The sequence below is a fragment of the Lepisosteus oculatus genome, chromosome 23 (genome assembly GCF_040954835.1).
Source record: "Lepisosteus oculatus isolate fLepOcu1 chromosome 23, fLepOcu1.hap2, whole genome shotgun sequence".
In the NCBI taxonomy this organism is placed as follows: Eukaryota; Metazoa; Chordata; class Actinopteri; order Semionotiformes; family Lepisosteidae; genus Lepisosteus; species Lepisosteus oculatus.
In genome coordinates this window covers 14,172,842-14,188,565 of record NC_090718.1, presented here as the reverse complement: position 1 = coordinate 14,188,565, position 15,724 = coordinate 14,172,842, and the positions used below count along the sequence as shown (strand labels likewise).

At 46.1% G+C, this 15,724-nt stretch overlaps 1 protein-coding gene across 1 annotated transcript; it reads right to left on the bottom strand.

Annotated features, from left to right (window-relative positions):
- Positions 1–1,176: 1,176 nt before the first annotated feature.
- Positions 1,177–14,074, bottom strand: slc37a2 (solute carrier family 37 member 2). Its single transcript, XM_006642158.3, has 19 exons — positions 13,909–14,074; positions 13,290–13,375; positions 10,507–10,588; positions 10,270–10,360; positions 9,473–9,551; positions 9,187–9,322; positions 8,823–8,899; positions 7,909–8,075; positions 7,497–7,534; positions 7,046–7,201; positions 6,220–6,310; positions 6,040–6,102; positions 5,439–5,524; positions 4,894–4,942; positions 4,318–4,391; positions 3,763–3,841; positions 3,106–3,203; positions 2,606–2,670; positions 1,177–1,601 (listed from the first exon to the last, which is right to left on the bottom strand). Exons 2-19 carry the CDS (start codon positions 13,346–13,348, stop codon positions 1,586–1,588), a joined length of 1,506 nt encoding a protein of 501 aa, XP_006642221.2. The 5' UTR covers positions 13,349–13,375; positions 13,909–14,074; the 3' UTR covers positions 1,177–1,585.
- Positions 14,075–15,724: the final 1,650 nt, after the last annotated feature.

The window sequence follows — 15,724 nt, the reverse complement described above, 5'->3', positions numbered from 1 at the left end:
CGTTTGTCTGTAAGCAAGAGTTCTTCAAGGACTCATTGATACCAATTTCCAGTTTTGCCACTTCCGATATTATTTTAGATTGTGCTGTGACTTTCGTCAGTTCACACTGCTATGTACCATTAACCCAGATAGCAAATTGGCACAGAATGCAAACCGAGTACTTGCCCAACTGCAACATTACTCCCATGATAATATGACAGTGGTTTACAGACCGGGACTGAAAAAAAAACAGCTATGCAAAGAAATTCCCCCAAGACCGTCTGAGGCAATGTAGCAGAAGCCCTCTGCACCTGTAAGCATGCAGGGGCAAGAGAAAGCTTGTCCTGAGAGTTTAATTGAAAACCTTCGCGCTTAATACAAGCCTCTTTAATTAAGTGCAGAGGAGAACAACAGCAAAAACTTCCTTCATCCTTATTCAGAAGCAGCACCATGTAATTGAAAACAAAGCCTAGGACATAAATAGAACAGTTGTTATACTCCCTAGGGCATAATTACAAGACTACAAAATGTTATGAACATAGTCATCTACAAGACAATCCTCATAATGCACACAAACCTTGCCCTACCAGAATCAATGCAGAAATGTACCTTCTGGGGGTCTGAGCCGTTCTGTCTAATCCACTATGGGGTATATCCCATGATTCCTGCCGCGCTACAGGAAAGACTGATGCCAAGTGACCTTGCAGGAGGCATGATCCTTGGCACATGTTCCCTGGTGCACCAGGGAAGCCAAGTGCACAAGCACACCAAGTCGGACAGCCTGAAGGCTGTACCAGCAGAAGCAGTTCCCGTCCTCCTGCTAAAAGGGTTATTCATTAATATTTAGATAAGGCAGCATAAACAGAATCATACAGATGTATGCAATAACAGTATGTGCGTACTAAACATATACATCCACATGTATGCATTTACCGATGGGTTTCATTTTCTACTGCTGTTTATGCTTTTATTAGAACAGGACAGTTCTTTCGGGACAAACCCCAGTGATTCTACAAGAATACTGGACGGGGTGCCACCACCACACACGTCCTGCGCCCTGGCTTCCTGTTCCTGGACAGGTTCTGAAGCCAGAGCCAGAGAGGCAGAGCGGTGGGTTATCTACACAAGCAATGAATGCATTTCACCTTCCGAAAACAGGGCTGACTGCGCGGATTAATCAAGAGACAGAGAAACACATTTTTAGTACAATTTTAATGATAAAAGAAATACAAGGCGAGATCAGAGAGACATTAGTCATTAGAGCACTCAAGTGTTAATTAGGAAAGCTTTGTCACCACGTGGACAGTCCCTGACAACTGGGGGATGACAATATTGATGGTTTCTTCTTTGGCTCCTTTAATCTCATCCCGTCTTCTCTTTGTACCATTGATGTTTTTTCGCCCCAGCTGAGTGATGAAAGTCCCTTATTTGGTCATTTATCTGCTTGTCCTCTGTACCTCAAAGGATATCCTGTAGAGAAGGGGCTGGCATCAAAGCTACAGTAGATGCCTCCCCGGTCCCTTTATTTTCCCACATGTTCTTTTTTTGCTGTCGTTTCATTGTTCCGTGTGAGTTAGCGAAGCTTATTCCTCCACTGATCCAGCCATCAGATTTCTTTAAACCTACGAGAAATAAATGGGGGGGGAGAGAAAAGCTACTACTTTGTATTTTTGTTTCTCCAAAAAAAATCAGTCTGGGGGTTCCTACCCACCCTGAGACGGAGGACAGGCGACTCATTCTGTGAAACTTGTGCCTCACTCTCGATCCAGAGCCCCGTCTATTAAATGTTCCTATTTTGAAATGTGGAGTCTGTAGCTCAAGCTGAAAGGGAGGCATCTCTATTTTTAAACCGGTAACCTATGTTTCCATTGTTGGTCGGCTCTAATGGCGCTGATTTTGCCCCTCTCTCCATGTAAAGCACAGGTTGTTCAAACTCTTTCCCTCGCCAGGCTGATTAGAGAGCTTCTATAAACAGAACCTGGATAATTGCTCAGACTGAAATGTTCTATTTCTGGGCACTGTACTAGTATGACATAGGTTCAGTTTCCTTTATCAAAAAAGTGAAGTCATTTTATTTATTCGCCTTAGAAGGATAACTGATGTTAACTTTTCTTAATCTGCAGAGGCCAAGACTGACCGACAGGTTAAAAACAGCAATGGATGTGAAGGGGCTTTACAGATGTTGTAAAAGTCTTGGTGGTACAGTTTCAGATAGCAGCAGAGTTTTCCCTTGTCAGTACAGTACGGATTTTCAGTGAAAAACACGTTTTCATGGCTTATCTCAAAATTGCAAACAAGGTTTAAAAAACGTTACAGTAACAATAAGTTAAAAAAGTAAACGGTTTTTGTTACTGTTCAACCAACCAGGTTAAGGGGAATACAAGCCTGCATTCAGTGGATGTTACTTTTAAAATATTCAAATGGCCCCTCACTTGAATATGCCAAAGGAGTAACATTTACATGCAAATTGCATGCATGTGAATTGTGGAGAAACCATGTAAATTCTACAGCAATACGGTCTGTAAAAAAAACATTCCTCTGCAACACTGCCAGTGTGAACCCTGCCAACGATCTTATGAAAGGTCTGAACCCCAAATTCCCCAGACAGATGGCAGGAGAAACTTACCCTCTCTGTCTCGCGTTGCTGCCACACCAGCCTCTCACCTCCTTGAACACGAGTCTACTGAGCAGCTGGAAAGAGAGCGATGTTTTAGTACTTATCGATACAAAAACACTGGGCAGCACTGAGGAGGTGTGGTCAGCGCTCGGTATGCATCACTGAAAGGGTTAGATCTCAAGTGGCACCGCTGCTGTACCTGTGAGCAAGGTGCTGTCACTCAGATTGGTACAGTAAAATATGCAGATGGATAAACAGGTGCAAATACCTGTCAATGCAAGTTCTCATATCAAATATGATCACAAAGGAAATGAATACACAACATACTATTAGCACAGCTTCACACAACTACCTCTCTGTAGGGGAAAGCTGACCTGTGGGGCTCCGATACACATCAAGAACAACTTCCTAACGGAACAGTTCTCGATTTTAGCCCTTCCCAATGCCCTGATTATTTAAAACACTTTACCCTCAGAGAAAAGATGGAGCAGCACACTCTAGTAACCTACCAGGCAGGCCAAGATATCGGCAGTAATTAACATGTAGAACACGTTGTTCCAGCCGGTAGGAGAGATCAGTCCTGCTAACAGAGGTCCCAGAGCAGCTCCTGCAGTAAAACAAGGGAACTGCATTTCAGTTCAGCGCTGCAATATATCAACAGATCACAAACAAACAGTTCCCTTTGAAACGACATCCTGGTTCTGACTTCTGGGCAACTTGCCCATTCAGAAGCAATTAAACAAGAATAAGCTTGTAACTTTCCAGCAGATAAAAAATCCCTTTTCCTGTGTTATGCTCAACTTTATTTTAAAATAAACGCTGTTTATCCAACAAGCACAACAACCTTAACTCCACCTGCCTCAGAGAACTCAAGTAAGCCAGCAGTTTCACCTGGGTGCAGATACAGCCAGCAGGTCAGCTCCATGAAACTGGTGAAACACAGGGACACTTCAGACAGCTGACTGAAGTGTCTCTGAAACTGAAAGCTAAGCCACAAAGCAGAGGAACACACTGAGGCAAACAGCCTACAATTCAAGCAGCCCTCAATCCAGTGAGCGACAATGACAGTCAGAAATGAAACCCAAGTTGTAGGCCTGTGTCCCTGCGAACGAAGGGTATTAAATTTGCGATATTCAGCCCTTTGTGCCAATGCAAAATCCACTGACCTATGGAACCAGTTCCATCGATGATAGCGGTTACCGTCGACAATGCTTTGGAGTTCCCTCTCAGGCTTTCATGAGTTCCCTGGAGGAGAAAGTAAAGAAAGAAACTGAGCATCTAACAGTGGTTAAGTGAAGCCATCGCTGTCTGAGCTGAATGCAGGAATGCAGTCAGGACGGGACACTTTTAAGTGTGCTTTTCCTTCACAAGCCACTGTTAATCATCTGTGGCTGCCAGAGTGCTGGATTTTTTGACTCTGTCAACTGTTGTAATCCTCTTTGTAAACCCACTTCTATAAAATTTCTTTTCTTTGTGGTGAATCACTTCTAACTTGGATTGCTTGCAGAGAATGCCACATTATCTTTTCATTCTTCCTCCGTATTTATAAAATCACTCAGGTGGTTCTCTTGTGAAGTAGAGCACCTGAACTTTTCCTTTCAGGAGAGATACTGTATAAGAAATATTTCTGGTCAACAAAATGCACATCTCTATAGATATTGCAGGCAAGAAAAAAAAAACAGTGATGCATCAAGGTAGTGCCCTTTATCAGCAGAACTCACCAGGTCCGCGGACACGGCAGTGGTGATCAGGGCATAGGGGCCGTTCACCAGCCCACCACACAGCATCAGCATCCCTGCAGAAGGACACACTTTCATACTGACACCACTGCAGCACCGCAGCTCACAGCAAGAAAGATCGCCATGCCAGTACTCAGTCTCCCTCGCATGACGGAAACAAGACGGCTCTGGGTGGGGGACACTGCAGCTGCACACGAACGGAGGTACGAGGAACGACCTCCAGCGCCCTCAGGCGCACCACTAGGCGTCGCTGTTCTCACAGCGGAGCACCAGACTCGGTGGCGCTTGTAGAAACCAGACCAAGAGACTGGCTAGCCTCTGAGCAAACCCGCCTTTCCATCAACTGCCGGAACAATCTTTTCTTTTGCTACCAAAAGAAAAGACCCAAAAAACACGAACGAATTCACTAGCACAGAGTCCCACTTGGCTGTGGCTAAACAAGAAGGCGACAACGCAGTCCTGTCCTGAACTCACAGTTACAGACATCCGAGGTGAGAAATGAGAAGACCGTGTTTTTTTAAGGACGCAAAGTCTTTGTCACACGAACTAGTCTCTTACCTATTGTTGTCCCCAGACCATTCTGTCCCACATGATTGTACAGGAATAACTGGAAGAAATAAAGAAGGAAACTTACATTCTTGCCAGCCCTTAGCAACAGAAATTTCAAAGTGCTGAACTTTTAAATCTTATATTTTTTGTCAATAGACAAGCTACATCTACAGTTCTATTTAGGAGAATACAGACTGACAGCAGCTCCAAGCTAAGGCTCTCATATGGTTCCAAAAGCAGAGGAAAGTCAATCCCTCAGACTGTTCTCTTTCCTGAAGGACAGGGCCAATTTGACAAGGAGAATGAGATATCAACAGAGAAACCTGGGAAAAATCAAACATGGTAACTAAATACCTGTGTCAAGACCAGAGCTCTATTTTAAGAAGAGGCAGATACATCTCATCTGCGTATTTCACACTGCGCCCTGAACAGACCAGCAACACACAGGGAATATATCCGGACAAGGCCATCAGGATGTCAGCAGGCCTCTCGGCTGCTCGACAGGAGCTTATTTGCGGGCGAGCCGCGGCAGCGCAGCTCTCAACATGACTCACCATGGGCGCGGCCACGATGAGCATGACACAGCAGGTCGTGGCCCGACCCCCCGTGTAGTCCGAGACGACGCCGGCCAAGATGCCCCCTGTGGAAACAGGAACAGACCCTCTGAAACCTCGAGGTGGGGGCAGGCACGAGCCGAGCTACCCCGTCCTCTAGGGTCTTCACAGAGGGGCGGGACGGCACCCACAGAGCTCACAGTTAAGACAACCACTGGAGACAGCTTGGGACGTTTAAGCTTTTGAAAGAGAAACATGACGTCAGCGAGAAATCTTCTTCCATTCAGAAAAAAGGGTTTCCAAGTGGCCTTTTTTAAACCAAACCCAAATTAGTAAAGCTTTTTTAGCATATAACGTACTCACACTATGCATATATCAAACAAAAACCACCTTTCAGGGTAACGTTGTCTTTTAAAGACAGTCAGTATGAATTATGATTGTGGCTAGAGCTAAATTAATATTGTTATTACTACAAGATTTAATTAATATTCAAACCCACAAGACACGGGTACATGCTGGGAGAGATACAGCATGATACAGGATAACCAGGTGAGATACAGCACAGATTTGCAGGAACTTCTGCCGTTGCACAACAGCTTACCCAGAATTCCTCCCACGTCAAACAGTGTGGACATGTCTCCTGCAGCCTTGGCTTCAAAGTGAGCTGGAATGAGACGATGGGTACCGTGAGCTACTGCCGTTTTCTTCCAGTTAAACAAGAAACTTTTCTTCTGCTGATCATGAAGAAACAGTCAGATCTCACTCTGCAAGCTGTCCTTACCAACGTTAGCAATGTAGAGGGGCAGCCAGTAGAGGAAAGTGTAGCTGACCAGCTTGGCGAACAGCAGACACAAGGAAAACTCCACCACCCCCTGGAAATACAAGAACAGAAAACGTCACACTGCAGCTATCAGTGGTGTAGCGCCTATTAAGAACGAAAGATTACCTTTCCAGCCAGTCTTTAACAAATCACGCAGGCTCGAGAAACTGATCAAAAGTTAATCGACAGAACCTGCCCAAACCACGGTGATCACTAAAATGCACACAGTGACAAGATGAAGAGCTGGAGACTTGGTCTCATTCTGTGGCGTTACTGGTTTCATCTGCTTCTGAGGAAAAGCCACCATATCAGCGGGTGTCCCTTCTCTTCTACAAGAGATTAGACTAACTAGCCATCCTTCCACTTTTGTACCACTTTATCCAATTCAGGATTGCCGGGGGTGCCGGAGCCTTTCCTGGCAAGTAACGGACGCGAGGCGGGGTACATCCTGGACGGGACGCCAGTCCATCACAGGGCAGACACACCCACCAGGTACAATTTTCTTAGAAGTGAATTAACCTACCAGTGTACTTCTGAACTGTGGGGGTGGGGGTGGGGAACTGGAGCACCCAGAGGAAACCCACACAAACAGGGGGAGAACATACAAACTCCATTCAGACAGCACCCCAGGAATTGAACCCAGGACCCCAGTGCTACAAGGCATCAATGCTACCCACTGCGCCACTGTGCTGCCCTCAAACTACCTAAATAACATGATTAATGTTTCACCCGTTTTTGCATATAGAATGAAACCAGCACTGTGCAGGTCCCGGGAGAGCCGACTCACTGGAATTCTGAGTGCACCCATGAAGCTGATAGCCTCTGGCTCCTCGTACGTGGATTCGGGGGTGACTGGCCCGTTCACTGGGCTATGTGTTGGGCTCCCGAAAATCTCTTCATTGCTGCAGCAGCTCTGAAGCAGCGGCTCCTGCTCTGGGCTGTCCTGGGTAAACACAGACAAACCAAAGGACTTTGTAAAAGCACGTTCTCCATCTTTGGGTCAGCACCTCAAGGAAAGTTAAAGAGTGTATGTCTGGTACTTCAAAGGAACAAGTCAAACTTTTACAGTTAAAGTGGTTTTCGTCACAGCTTCCAACCAAACGACATCGCCCTTGGAATGACTTCAACTGGAGGTCAGTTAGCGCTCTTGAGAATCAAAGTGAAAAACTGCTGCCATCGCCCTTTTATTGTCACACACGACGACGCCCTCAGACGAGTGACGCTCTCTCAACACTCACATGATGCTGAGGAGGGTCACAATTCACATCCTCGGGCTCTGGAAATGAACAAGACAAACAGGTATTAGAAATAATAAAACGGATTTCCATTGCCGGTCGCACAGATATTTCAAAGTGTCATAACTGGACCTAAACTAAACGTTGGTCACAACATTTAACAAGATGTAAAAGGGTTGAAAAGTTTAGTTTTATAGTACCGGAAAAAAGTTCAGACAGTACATCACAAACCTAAGTTTCTAGTTATGCAACTTTACTGTAATGTTTTCTGGTTACAAAAACTCTCATTCATGCAGGAACAAGGAGTTCCCTGGAGACATTCCAGGTTTCCATTCCATTTGTTTAGAAGCAAAATCCCTAAGGGTAGACGGTCTAAGGGTGCCGGGATGCAGACAGGATATTGAGGAGAACTCACTTTCCACCAGGAAGAAGAAGCAGACCAGGCCCATGAAGCCGATGATGATGCCAGGCACGATGAAGGACATCCCCCAGGCTGAGGACACAAAGACCCCTGCAATCAAGGACCCCAAAATGTTGCCCACGGATGTGTGAGAGTTCCAGATGCCCATGATCAGCCCTCGCCTGCAGACAAAGTAAAAGGCAGAGCTGCTTATCCCCTGAACGTTTCTTCTTCACTATCCCCTAGGGAGACAGGGCCCATGCCACCTGCCAGATATCAGAAGAAGCTCACTGAACAGCTCCTTGAGGGTTTTCCAGCATGCACAATTTAACTCCAAAATTATAGGTGAGCAGGAAACGGCATGGGACAGGTGTGAGGTGAGCTACCTTCTCTTTTTGCCTGCCAAAGACCAGTAGTGCTATTTCTGTGCTATCGCTATATAACAGTGGTTCTCAAACTGTGGTACGCGTACCACTGGTGGTATGTGGAGTGCCCCCAGGTGGTATGCCAGAAGACCCTGGAAATCTGTTGTGTGTACTGAAAAATTGGGAATTTAAAATAATTACATTTTTAATCTGTAATTTACTTCATTGGCTTCAGAGACGGGTTTTCATATTTTCTATTTTAATAAAATTAGTTTGTGTCAAATACGCAGCCCAAGTACTTGTACTGACACAGACAGTGCCACTGCGCTAAAATAATTCCAGAGGTCTGTGTTTACAGTACTGTTCCTTCAATCACTGCAATCACCACGGCTGTCTTAAACGTGTCTGAGGTGACGACACTGCCGATGACCGAAAAAGAGAAGCACGGAGTTCCCGACAGCCTGGGCCGGCCCTGTTGCGAAACCAGCCTCCTGCTCGTGCAGCATTTATGGACACGGAGACGGAGAGAGAGATGCTGACTCAGCTGGGCTCCTTCTTACTTACTTCCCCTTTCCGAACCAGTTTCCCACACAGGTCACCACTGCCGGCCAGCCGGTCGTCTGCACCAGCCCGTTCATCACCTGGAGGGAGAGGCAGCAGGCATGAGGACCTGTACCGCGCCCTCGTCGCCTCTCGCTAAAGAGAGCAAGCAAACCGACACAGCCTTTCCATACTTCTCCACTGCATCTCTAGGCAGGGCCCTGCACCATGGAAATGAGCAGGATGTGCGATCCAGATACCCAGCCTGTGTCGCGGCAGCCGTCACAAAGCCGTCACAAGCACGTGATGCCTGTGCATGACGCAGGGCTGGACAGCGGGGGGCAAGGGCCCTCCAGCCCTGTGGGCGTCCTCGCCTCCAGACCCTCACCTGGGCGAAGACGTAGAACCAGATGCTGTGGATGTTCCAGTAGAAGCCCAGGCCGAAGAGGGCCGTGAAGAAGCCGCTGAGGAGCATCCCCGAGGAGAGGTAGTAGCGCAGGGGCAGACGCTCCCCGAAGATCCCGCTGCCGGGGAGACAGATGGGCAGGGTGAAGCCGAGCGCAGCCACCCGCAGGGGCAACACCACTAGTGCCCGCTGCACGCCGGGCAAGGACTGAGAGCCCACAGGGGGCAAGAGCTCTCCACCCTACTCTCTTAGCACCTCCCCCCCATACCTTATGAACATCCCAATGGCGTAGGCCACCAGGAAGGAGTTGTCCAGAGCCCCGAACAGCTTCTGGTAGTTGTCCTGGTCTGGGGGAGGAAAAGGGAAAGGGAGGTTACTCATCACGTGACGATCTTTATAGAAAATCTGCAACACTGAGGGCTTGGACAGCTGTGAAATGCTTGAATAAAATGAAATAAACCTGCTACAAGAAAAACTCCAACGGATGGCCCACTGATACTGAGGTACGGGGTAGCTGCAAAAACCATCCATCTATTTTCTGACCGCTTCACAGGACGCCAGTCCATCACAGGGCACACAGACACAAACATGCACACACTCGCACCAGGGCCAGTCTTCCCAGAGCCCGGTTTACCTTCCAGTATATCTCTGGACTGTGGGAGGAAACCAGAGCACCCAGAGAAGCCCACACAGACACGAGAACATACAACTTCACATAGACAGCACCCTAGGTCCAGAATTAAAACCAGGCCCCCAGAGCTGTGAGGCAGGGCCCATTGGCAGCACAAATGTGTGGGAAACTACAAGCAGGACCAATAGGTGAGGATGCTGACGTTCAATGCAAGGTCAGAGCTGGACGCTAAATTCTGAACAGTAAAAACCCAGGTCAAGTCAGGGAAACTTCTGGGGAGAAGGAACAGGAGACGCTGAAGCCTGCAGTTCTCAGGACACACCCGGCCTTGCTGAGGGAGCCCCCCAGTAACCAGGTGAACGACACTCACAACACCAGCCTGAAATCACCCTGTCATGCCGCGTTAGGAGGTGCGGGTTGGAGGCCAGCCTTACCGAACGGCGCCCAGTCGCACCACGTCTCATTGTTGGAGGCGTTGAAGTCTGGCGGACGGATGACAAAGGAGCAGTTCCTGTGGAGCTCGCTCTGAGGGACAAGGGGAGAGAAGGGGAGTTAAGCCCGGCGACACGGCACGCAAGAAACGGCTCTCGGAGTGCCCCTGCTGCTCCCGCCTAGAGCTGGTCTCTCACAAGGCCAAGAAACTGCGGGCTAGTCCGGCGGGGCCTCGTTACCTTGACGATGCTGATGGGCTTTCGGGACAGGTGGTAGCTGGTGTAGAAGAGGAACGTCAGGAACAGAGCGAAGCCGCGGTACCTGCGCACAGAGAGGGGGAGAGGGCGTGTCAAACTCCAGCAACCTTTCGCACCTGCTTTGTTCACGCTGCTCTGTCTGAAATCCACAAAAGGAAAAAAGCAATCCCTCATACTCTAGTGGGACACGAAGTGGGTCGGCTGGGGGTTCGGGCACAAGGAGGACTTCACGGGTGTTAAAATGAAGCCACTCTCACAATACAGGGATATTTATACGTGAAAGTACAAGTGTTAACACTTCTGGATGCAAAATCCACTATCAATAACAGCAGTAACTTTCCAAGCCTGTGCACTGCCACAGCTCACGGGTTATTAAACTGCACAGTGGCTTGCAGACTGCACTTGCTGCAGGCTAAATTCCACATACCTGATATAGGATTTCTTGCAATTATCTGACAGTATGGCAGACAGGAAGTACTGGAAATACAGGACTCCGTACAGCTGAAATATAGTTATACTGTAAAAACACTGCACAAATGCTGCAGGACTAGTCAAAAATTTGCTCAGGCCTCAGAGCTGCGTTTAAAGCTGCACTTTGGCTTCATGGGACTTTTTTCTTCTTCTGAAGAGCATAACTCCAGGCAATTATTCCATTTTGAGTTACGAAAGAACGATAAAGCACAGCAAAGTACTACTAAGACTTCTATCTCACGTCTCTACTCTACAGACTAACAACAGGAAATAGTGGTTTTCATGATTATATAAAAGTACCTAAGACGATGCTATTTGTACATTTATCTAATGCAACAGGGAAAAGCGATGATAAAGATCTTGTTTAAAACACAAGCAATAAACAACCTGCTGAACAGCAGACGTTACAAGATATGAATAGGCCTGGAATGAAGTTTTTTTTTTCCTATGCCTTCCTCTACATGACTAAATTTCACAGAGCAGCTCTTCAATTGTACTAGTCTAACGTTGGGCTTAGGGCTATAAACAAGAATGCCTGCCTAAAAGCAGGACTGCTTATGTTATTAAGGGACTTTCAGTACATTTAAAATGTTGAAAGACAACTTGTTAAAACAACATGCTGGCAGACTGACAACAGAGAGCAGCTGAGTTTTTGCATCCCAAACTTGATTTGCCTTTAGTTTAAATATTACTCGACATATAAAGCATTTGCAAAGACTGAAGTCTTTTCTCTCCTGGATGAAGTCACATGCCACCCCCAAACCAAACTGGGCTGCACGCACAACAGGAGTGAGGTCACCCAATACCAGATAGCACGCTGCAGTTGGCCGTATCTGCACCTTCGCTGCAGGGTTTCTGCTACAGGAAATGCAATGAAGCTGAAAACCCAGTTCTGGGGTTAAAGTTGATATAAACTTGTATACATGCTTGCTTTTTATCATAGCACTGAAACAAAACTATTCATTCATATTTTAAGTGCAATGAATACTCCTTGTACTGTATGTCGCAAGTTTAGTGGGGAGGAAACTGATAAGGTGGCTGTCTTAAGTACCGAGCTGGCCTCAGAAAGATTTATTTTTTGCTGCTTGGTTAAAACAAAAATCAATCTGAAAAACAAAAAAAGCCTCAAGCAGAGACACTGTGCTCATGGAGTCTGTATTTGAGTGGCCTTCAGTAGCTCTCCCTCTCAGAGCCAGTCCACACACTGTGGGTTTCCCCTCAGATAACAGGAAGGCAGGTGACGAACAGAACAGACCCAAGCTCTTCTGCGTTGTTGACCTGTTTTTGACTTCCTGAGAGAGGCAAACCACTCCACCCCGACAGAAACTCTTACAAAGACACCCCTGCAAGACCAGGAGGCCCTGGCTTATAAACCAGACCTGTTCTAACACCCTTTAAGCTGGTACTATCCTACCCTCCCGCCCTCTCCTCACTCAGAGCTGGGCTTTACTCTGCGGCTACAGTCCCAAGAGAGGGACCCACACTGCTTTCTTCACAGCTCAATTCTGGAAACAAGGTGCCAGTCTGCCTGAGCAGAGTAAGCAAGGAGAGACGAACAGATGCGTTCTTTGTATTACACCGTGCTATGGGGAACCTTAAACACAGCCTATATTCAACTTAAAGTATTATATACTTCTACGGGAAAGATATTCGAAATTACGCTGGGTTACAGTGTCAAGTCTTCTTGGAGGCGCACAAAGATTTACAGATCTTATCTACAGACGTCGGCAGGTTCTCAGGTCTGCTCTTGTCTGTAACTGTGAAGAAATGCCCTGAGATGGGACTTCGTGATTCATGACGTGCACTGAACAGAGTAAAGTATTACGACAGTAGATTAGTAATAGCTTGAACTTCATTTTCACATCCAAAAGATCTCGTATCATTTATTCATCCTCGTCTGACGCTGATAACTTGTAAAACAATTACAATAAAAAAAACTATGAAAACAGCGTTTACTTCACTTATTTTAAAAGCATTTAATTGTAATCCAATTTCCAGCACCAACCCAAAGCCCGACTGCAATCTCTCGGGCGCGGAACAGTGTTGCAACGCTGGTTTTGGAGCAGGGGGTGTATGTTTACGAAATCTCTCGGTTAGTAGTGATTTGCGGTATTGATTTAGCCAATCCTTATCAAACCTGCACGGATGACGTTTTGTTCTGCAGATCTTCGAATTATCAGTAAAAAAAAATGTACTTGTTAGCTCTATGGCGTTGCAATAAACCCCTTGCAGCCCCAGTTAAGATAATCTGACAATAATTACCTTTCCTCCTTCAAATATAAAGGATCTCTTACCAGCTCTCTCTTGAAAAAGACGTGATGAGCCTGATCCCAGGCGCCAGCGAAGACCTCATTGTCACTCGATGTGCTTTGTCAGTTTTCTTCAGAATGAAAAAAATACCATCCCGGTGACATTTAAGCGCGTCAGTAGAAACACAGTATCCTTACAGTCCAAAAGCAAATTGTTACCAATGAGGCACAAGCTCGCCCAGGAAAAGAGGGAATAACACAGAAATTTACAGGTAATTTAGTTTTGATACAAAACTTTTAAGTTGATATTGTGCGTAAATAAAATTGCACGGGAAGGAGAAACTGGTAACGGCAAACTGTGTCGACTTAGTGTTGTTGATGTAAACAAAAGCGTTTAAGTTTCAACACCGGCTTTTCCCTTGGCGGTTTTAAAATCCCTGCTGTTTGTGTCAAAGCAGACCTGAGATCACAACTGCACCATTTGTGCGGCGATCCACAGCTACAATAAATAAACGAAGAACGGCATAGCCATTTAAAAAGCAAAGAGGAGGTCCTTGGTCCTCTTCCCTTTATCCAGCACCAAAAAAAAAAGACTTATGGAGAAAATGCCTCAAATTTCCATGATGAATTTATCTCGTCCCATGACCGTGGTCTGGAAAGTCACCTGAGGGGGTCGGCAAGCTTAATTCTACCGCTATATTTTCCTTTTCGCCATCACATGATTGTTATTCTTCGCTAAAAACGTTCACCGGCTCCGCGTATTTTTTCCACAAAGCCCCGGCTCCGGGCTACCGCAGGCTACGGGCTGGGTGAGCAGACTAGCATGTGACGGTGACGTCACCCCCAGGCCCGGTTAACCCCCTCGGCCCCTGCAGCGAGTTGAGATCGCAGCCTGGTAGGTCCATGACGAAGACAGGGCTCCGCGAGGGATGCAATGAAAGACGTCGCCCGTGTTGTCAGCAGAAAGGGATTCGATTGCATTTCAGACCCGATAGGCTCAAGTACTTTAATTCACAGGAGGAAACTGCTTTGCCAACGCAGTTAAAAACGTCATTGTCTTTGCTACGCAGACTTAGGAAAAAAATCCAAATGCCAAATAGAGAGCCTAGAGAAGCAGAAGTCTGAAATCCATCACATTCGCAGGAGGTTATTGAAACATACAGAAATGCACTTAACGAGTTGGTTTAGGGGAAACCGTGACATGGCGCACTCTATATACAGATGCACAATCAAGCATTATTTCTTATGATGCCCAGCTTCGATAAAATATAAATGTCATGGCCTCCTATTTTTATGCAGGTTTTGGTAGTTTTACTCTCTTAAACGGCATCTTGAACAGAGCTGCCTGTTATTCTATTGCTCTCTTTATTATGCTGTGAACGTACAGTATCTGGGCTGTGAAATGTCCGGTTTTATTACAGTTAAAAAAAACTGTTTCTTTGTCGAACGAGCAGGTAAATGCACAGGATGCTAAAACAAAAAGCAAAAAGCTAAACCTGACCCTTAAGCGCTGGTTATCTGAAGCTCCTGCAACAGGACATGCATAATCCCACAACCTCTGCAAGGACCAGACTGCTATTTATGGTAATCCATCAGATTTGTGGACAACAGTGAACAATACTGAAGTATTCTGAGTCCCTCTCACCCCAGTCTGAGTCACCTGGATGTAGAGGCTCTGAGAAACACACACCAATTGCAGTTCCTGTAAGAACCACATAATTATAGAATTAGAGGTAAGGAGAGGAGAACGTGACATGATTTCCCATTTTGACTTAGGGAACTAAAACTGCTCAGATAAGAACTGCTTCATATTTTCCACCAGACAAGGCCAGTAAGCGGGACACAGACAGCTGGTGCACGATCAGGTGTCGCCCACTGCCCTGGGTCATCTGATGCTGGAGAGCTCAGCAGGAGATGTAGCTCTGTGTTGAGACGTACAATCTGGGTGTAGCTTTCCTTCTCTCATTAAGAAGAAAGAGCAAAACCATTCCGTATGAAATAAGACACATCTGAATGGTGTGCTGGAACTGGTTGTTTCACAATCAGCAAGCTTGGAATCTTAACTTTTCAGTAAAGCAGCGGTTCTAAATCATAACTGCAGCTATACCCATTTGGTTTTCAACATCTGTTCTTGCATCCCTACATGACAAAGGTTGTGGCAGCTTAGTTATTAAGATCTAAGTTATATCTTGCCTATAGAATAAAAAGACAGAATAATGCATGTTTTAATTTTCAAACACTTTTTTAGCTTTACCTTAAATATCCCTAGGTTTGCCGAAACAAAGTAGATGTACTTTACTGTATATGCCTGTTCTCAATTTGCATTTTAGATTTACCTTCTGTAAAATCTGACCTGTCTCACAGCCCCAGGGTGTCTGCAGTAATGGGAGTAGTTCCAAATCTTGAACTGTGTTAGTTCTATGTAAAATACATCAGCTGTTTTGTAAATATTGCTTTGGTTGACTGAGAAGTGTGACTTA

Coding starts and splice junctions, on each gene's coding strand:
- slc37a2 (XM_006642158.3), bottom strand. CDS start 13,348: ATGAGGTCTTCGCTGGCGCCTGGGATCAGGCTCATCACGTCTTTTTCA. Junction 5,525..6,039: donor TGACGTGGGAGGAATTCTGG/GTAAGCTGTTGT, acceptor CTGTTTCCACAG/GGGGCATCTTGGCCGGCGTC. Junction 2,671..3,105: donor CCGATATCTTGGCCTGCCTG/GTAGGTTACTAG, acceptor CTCTCTTTCCAG/CTGCTCAGTAGACTCGTGTT.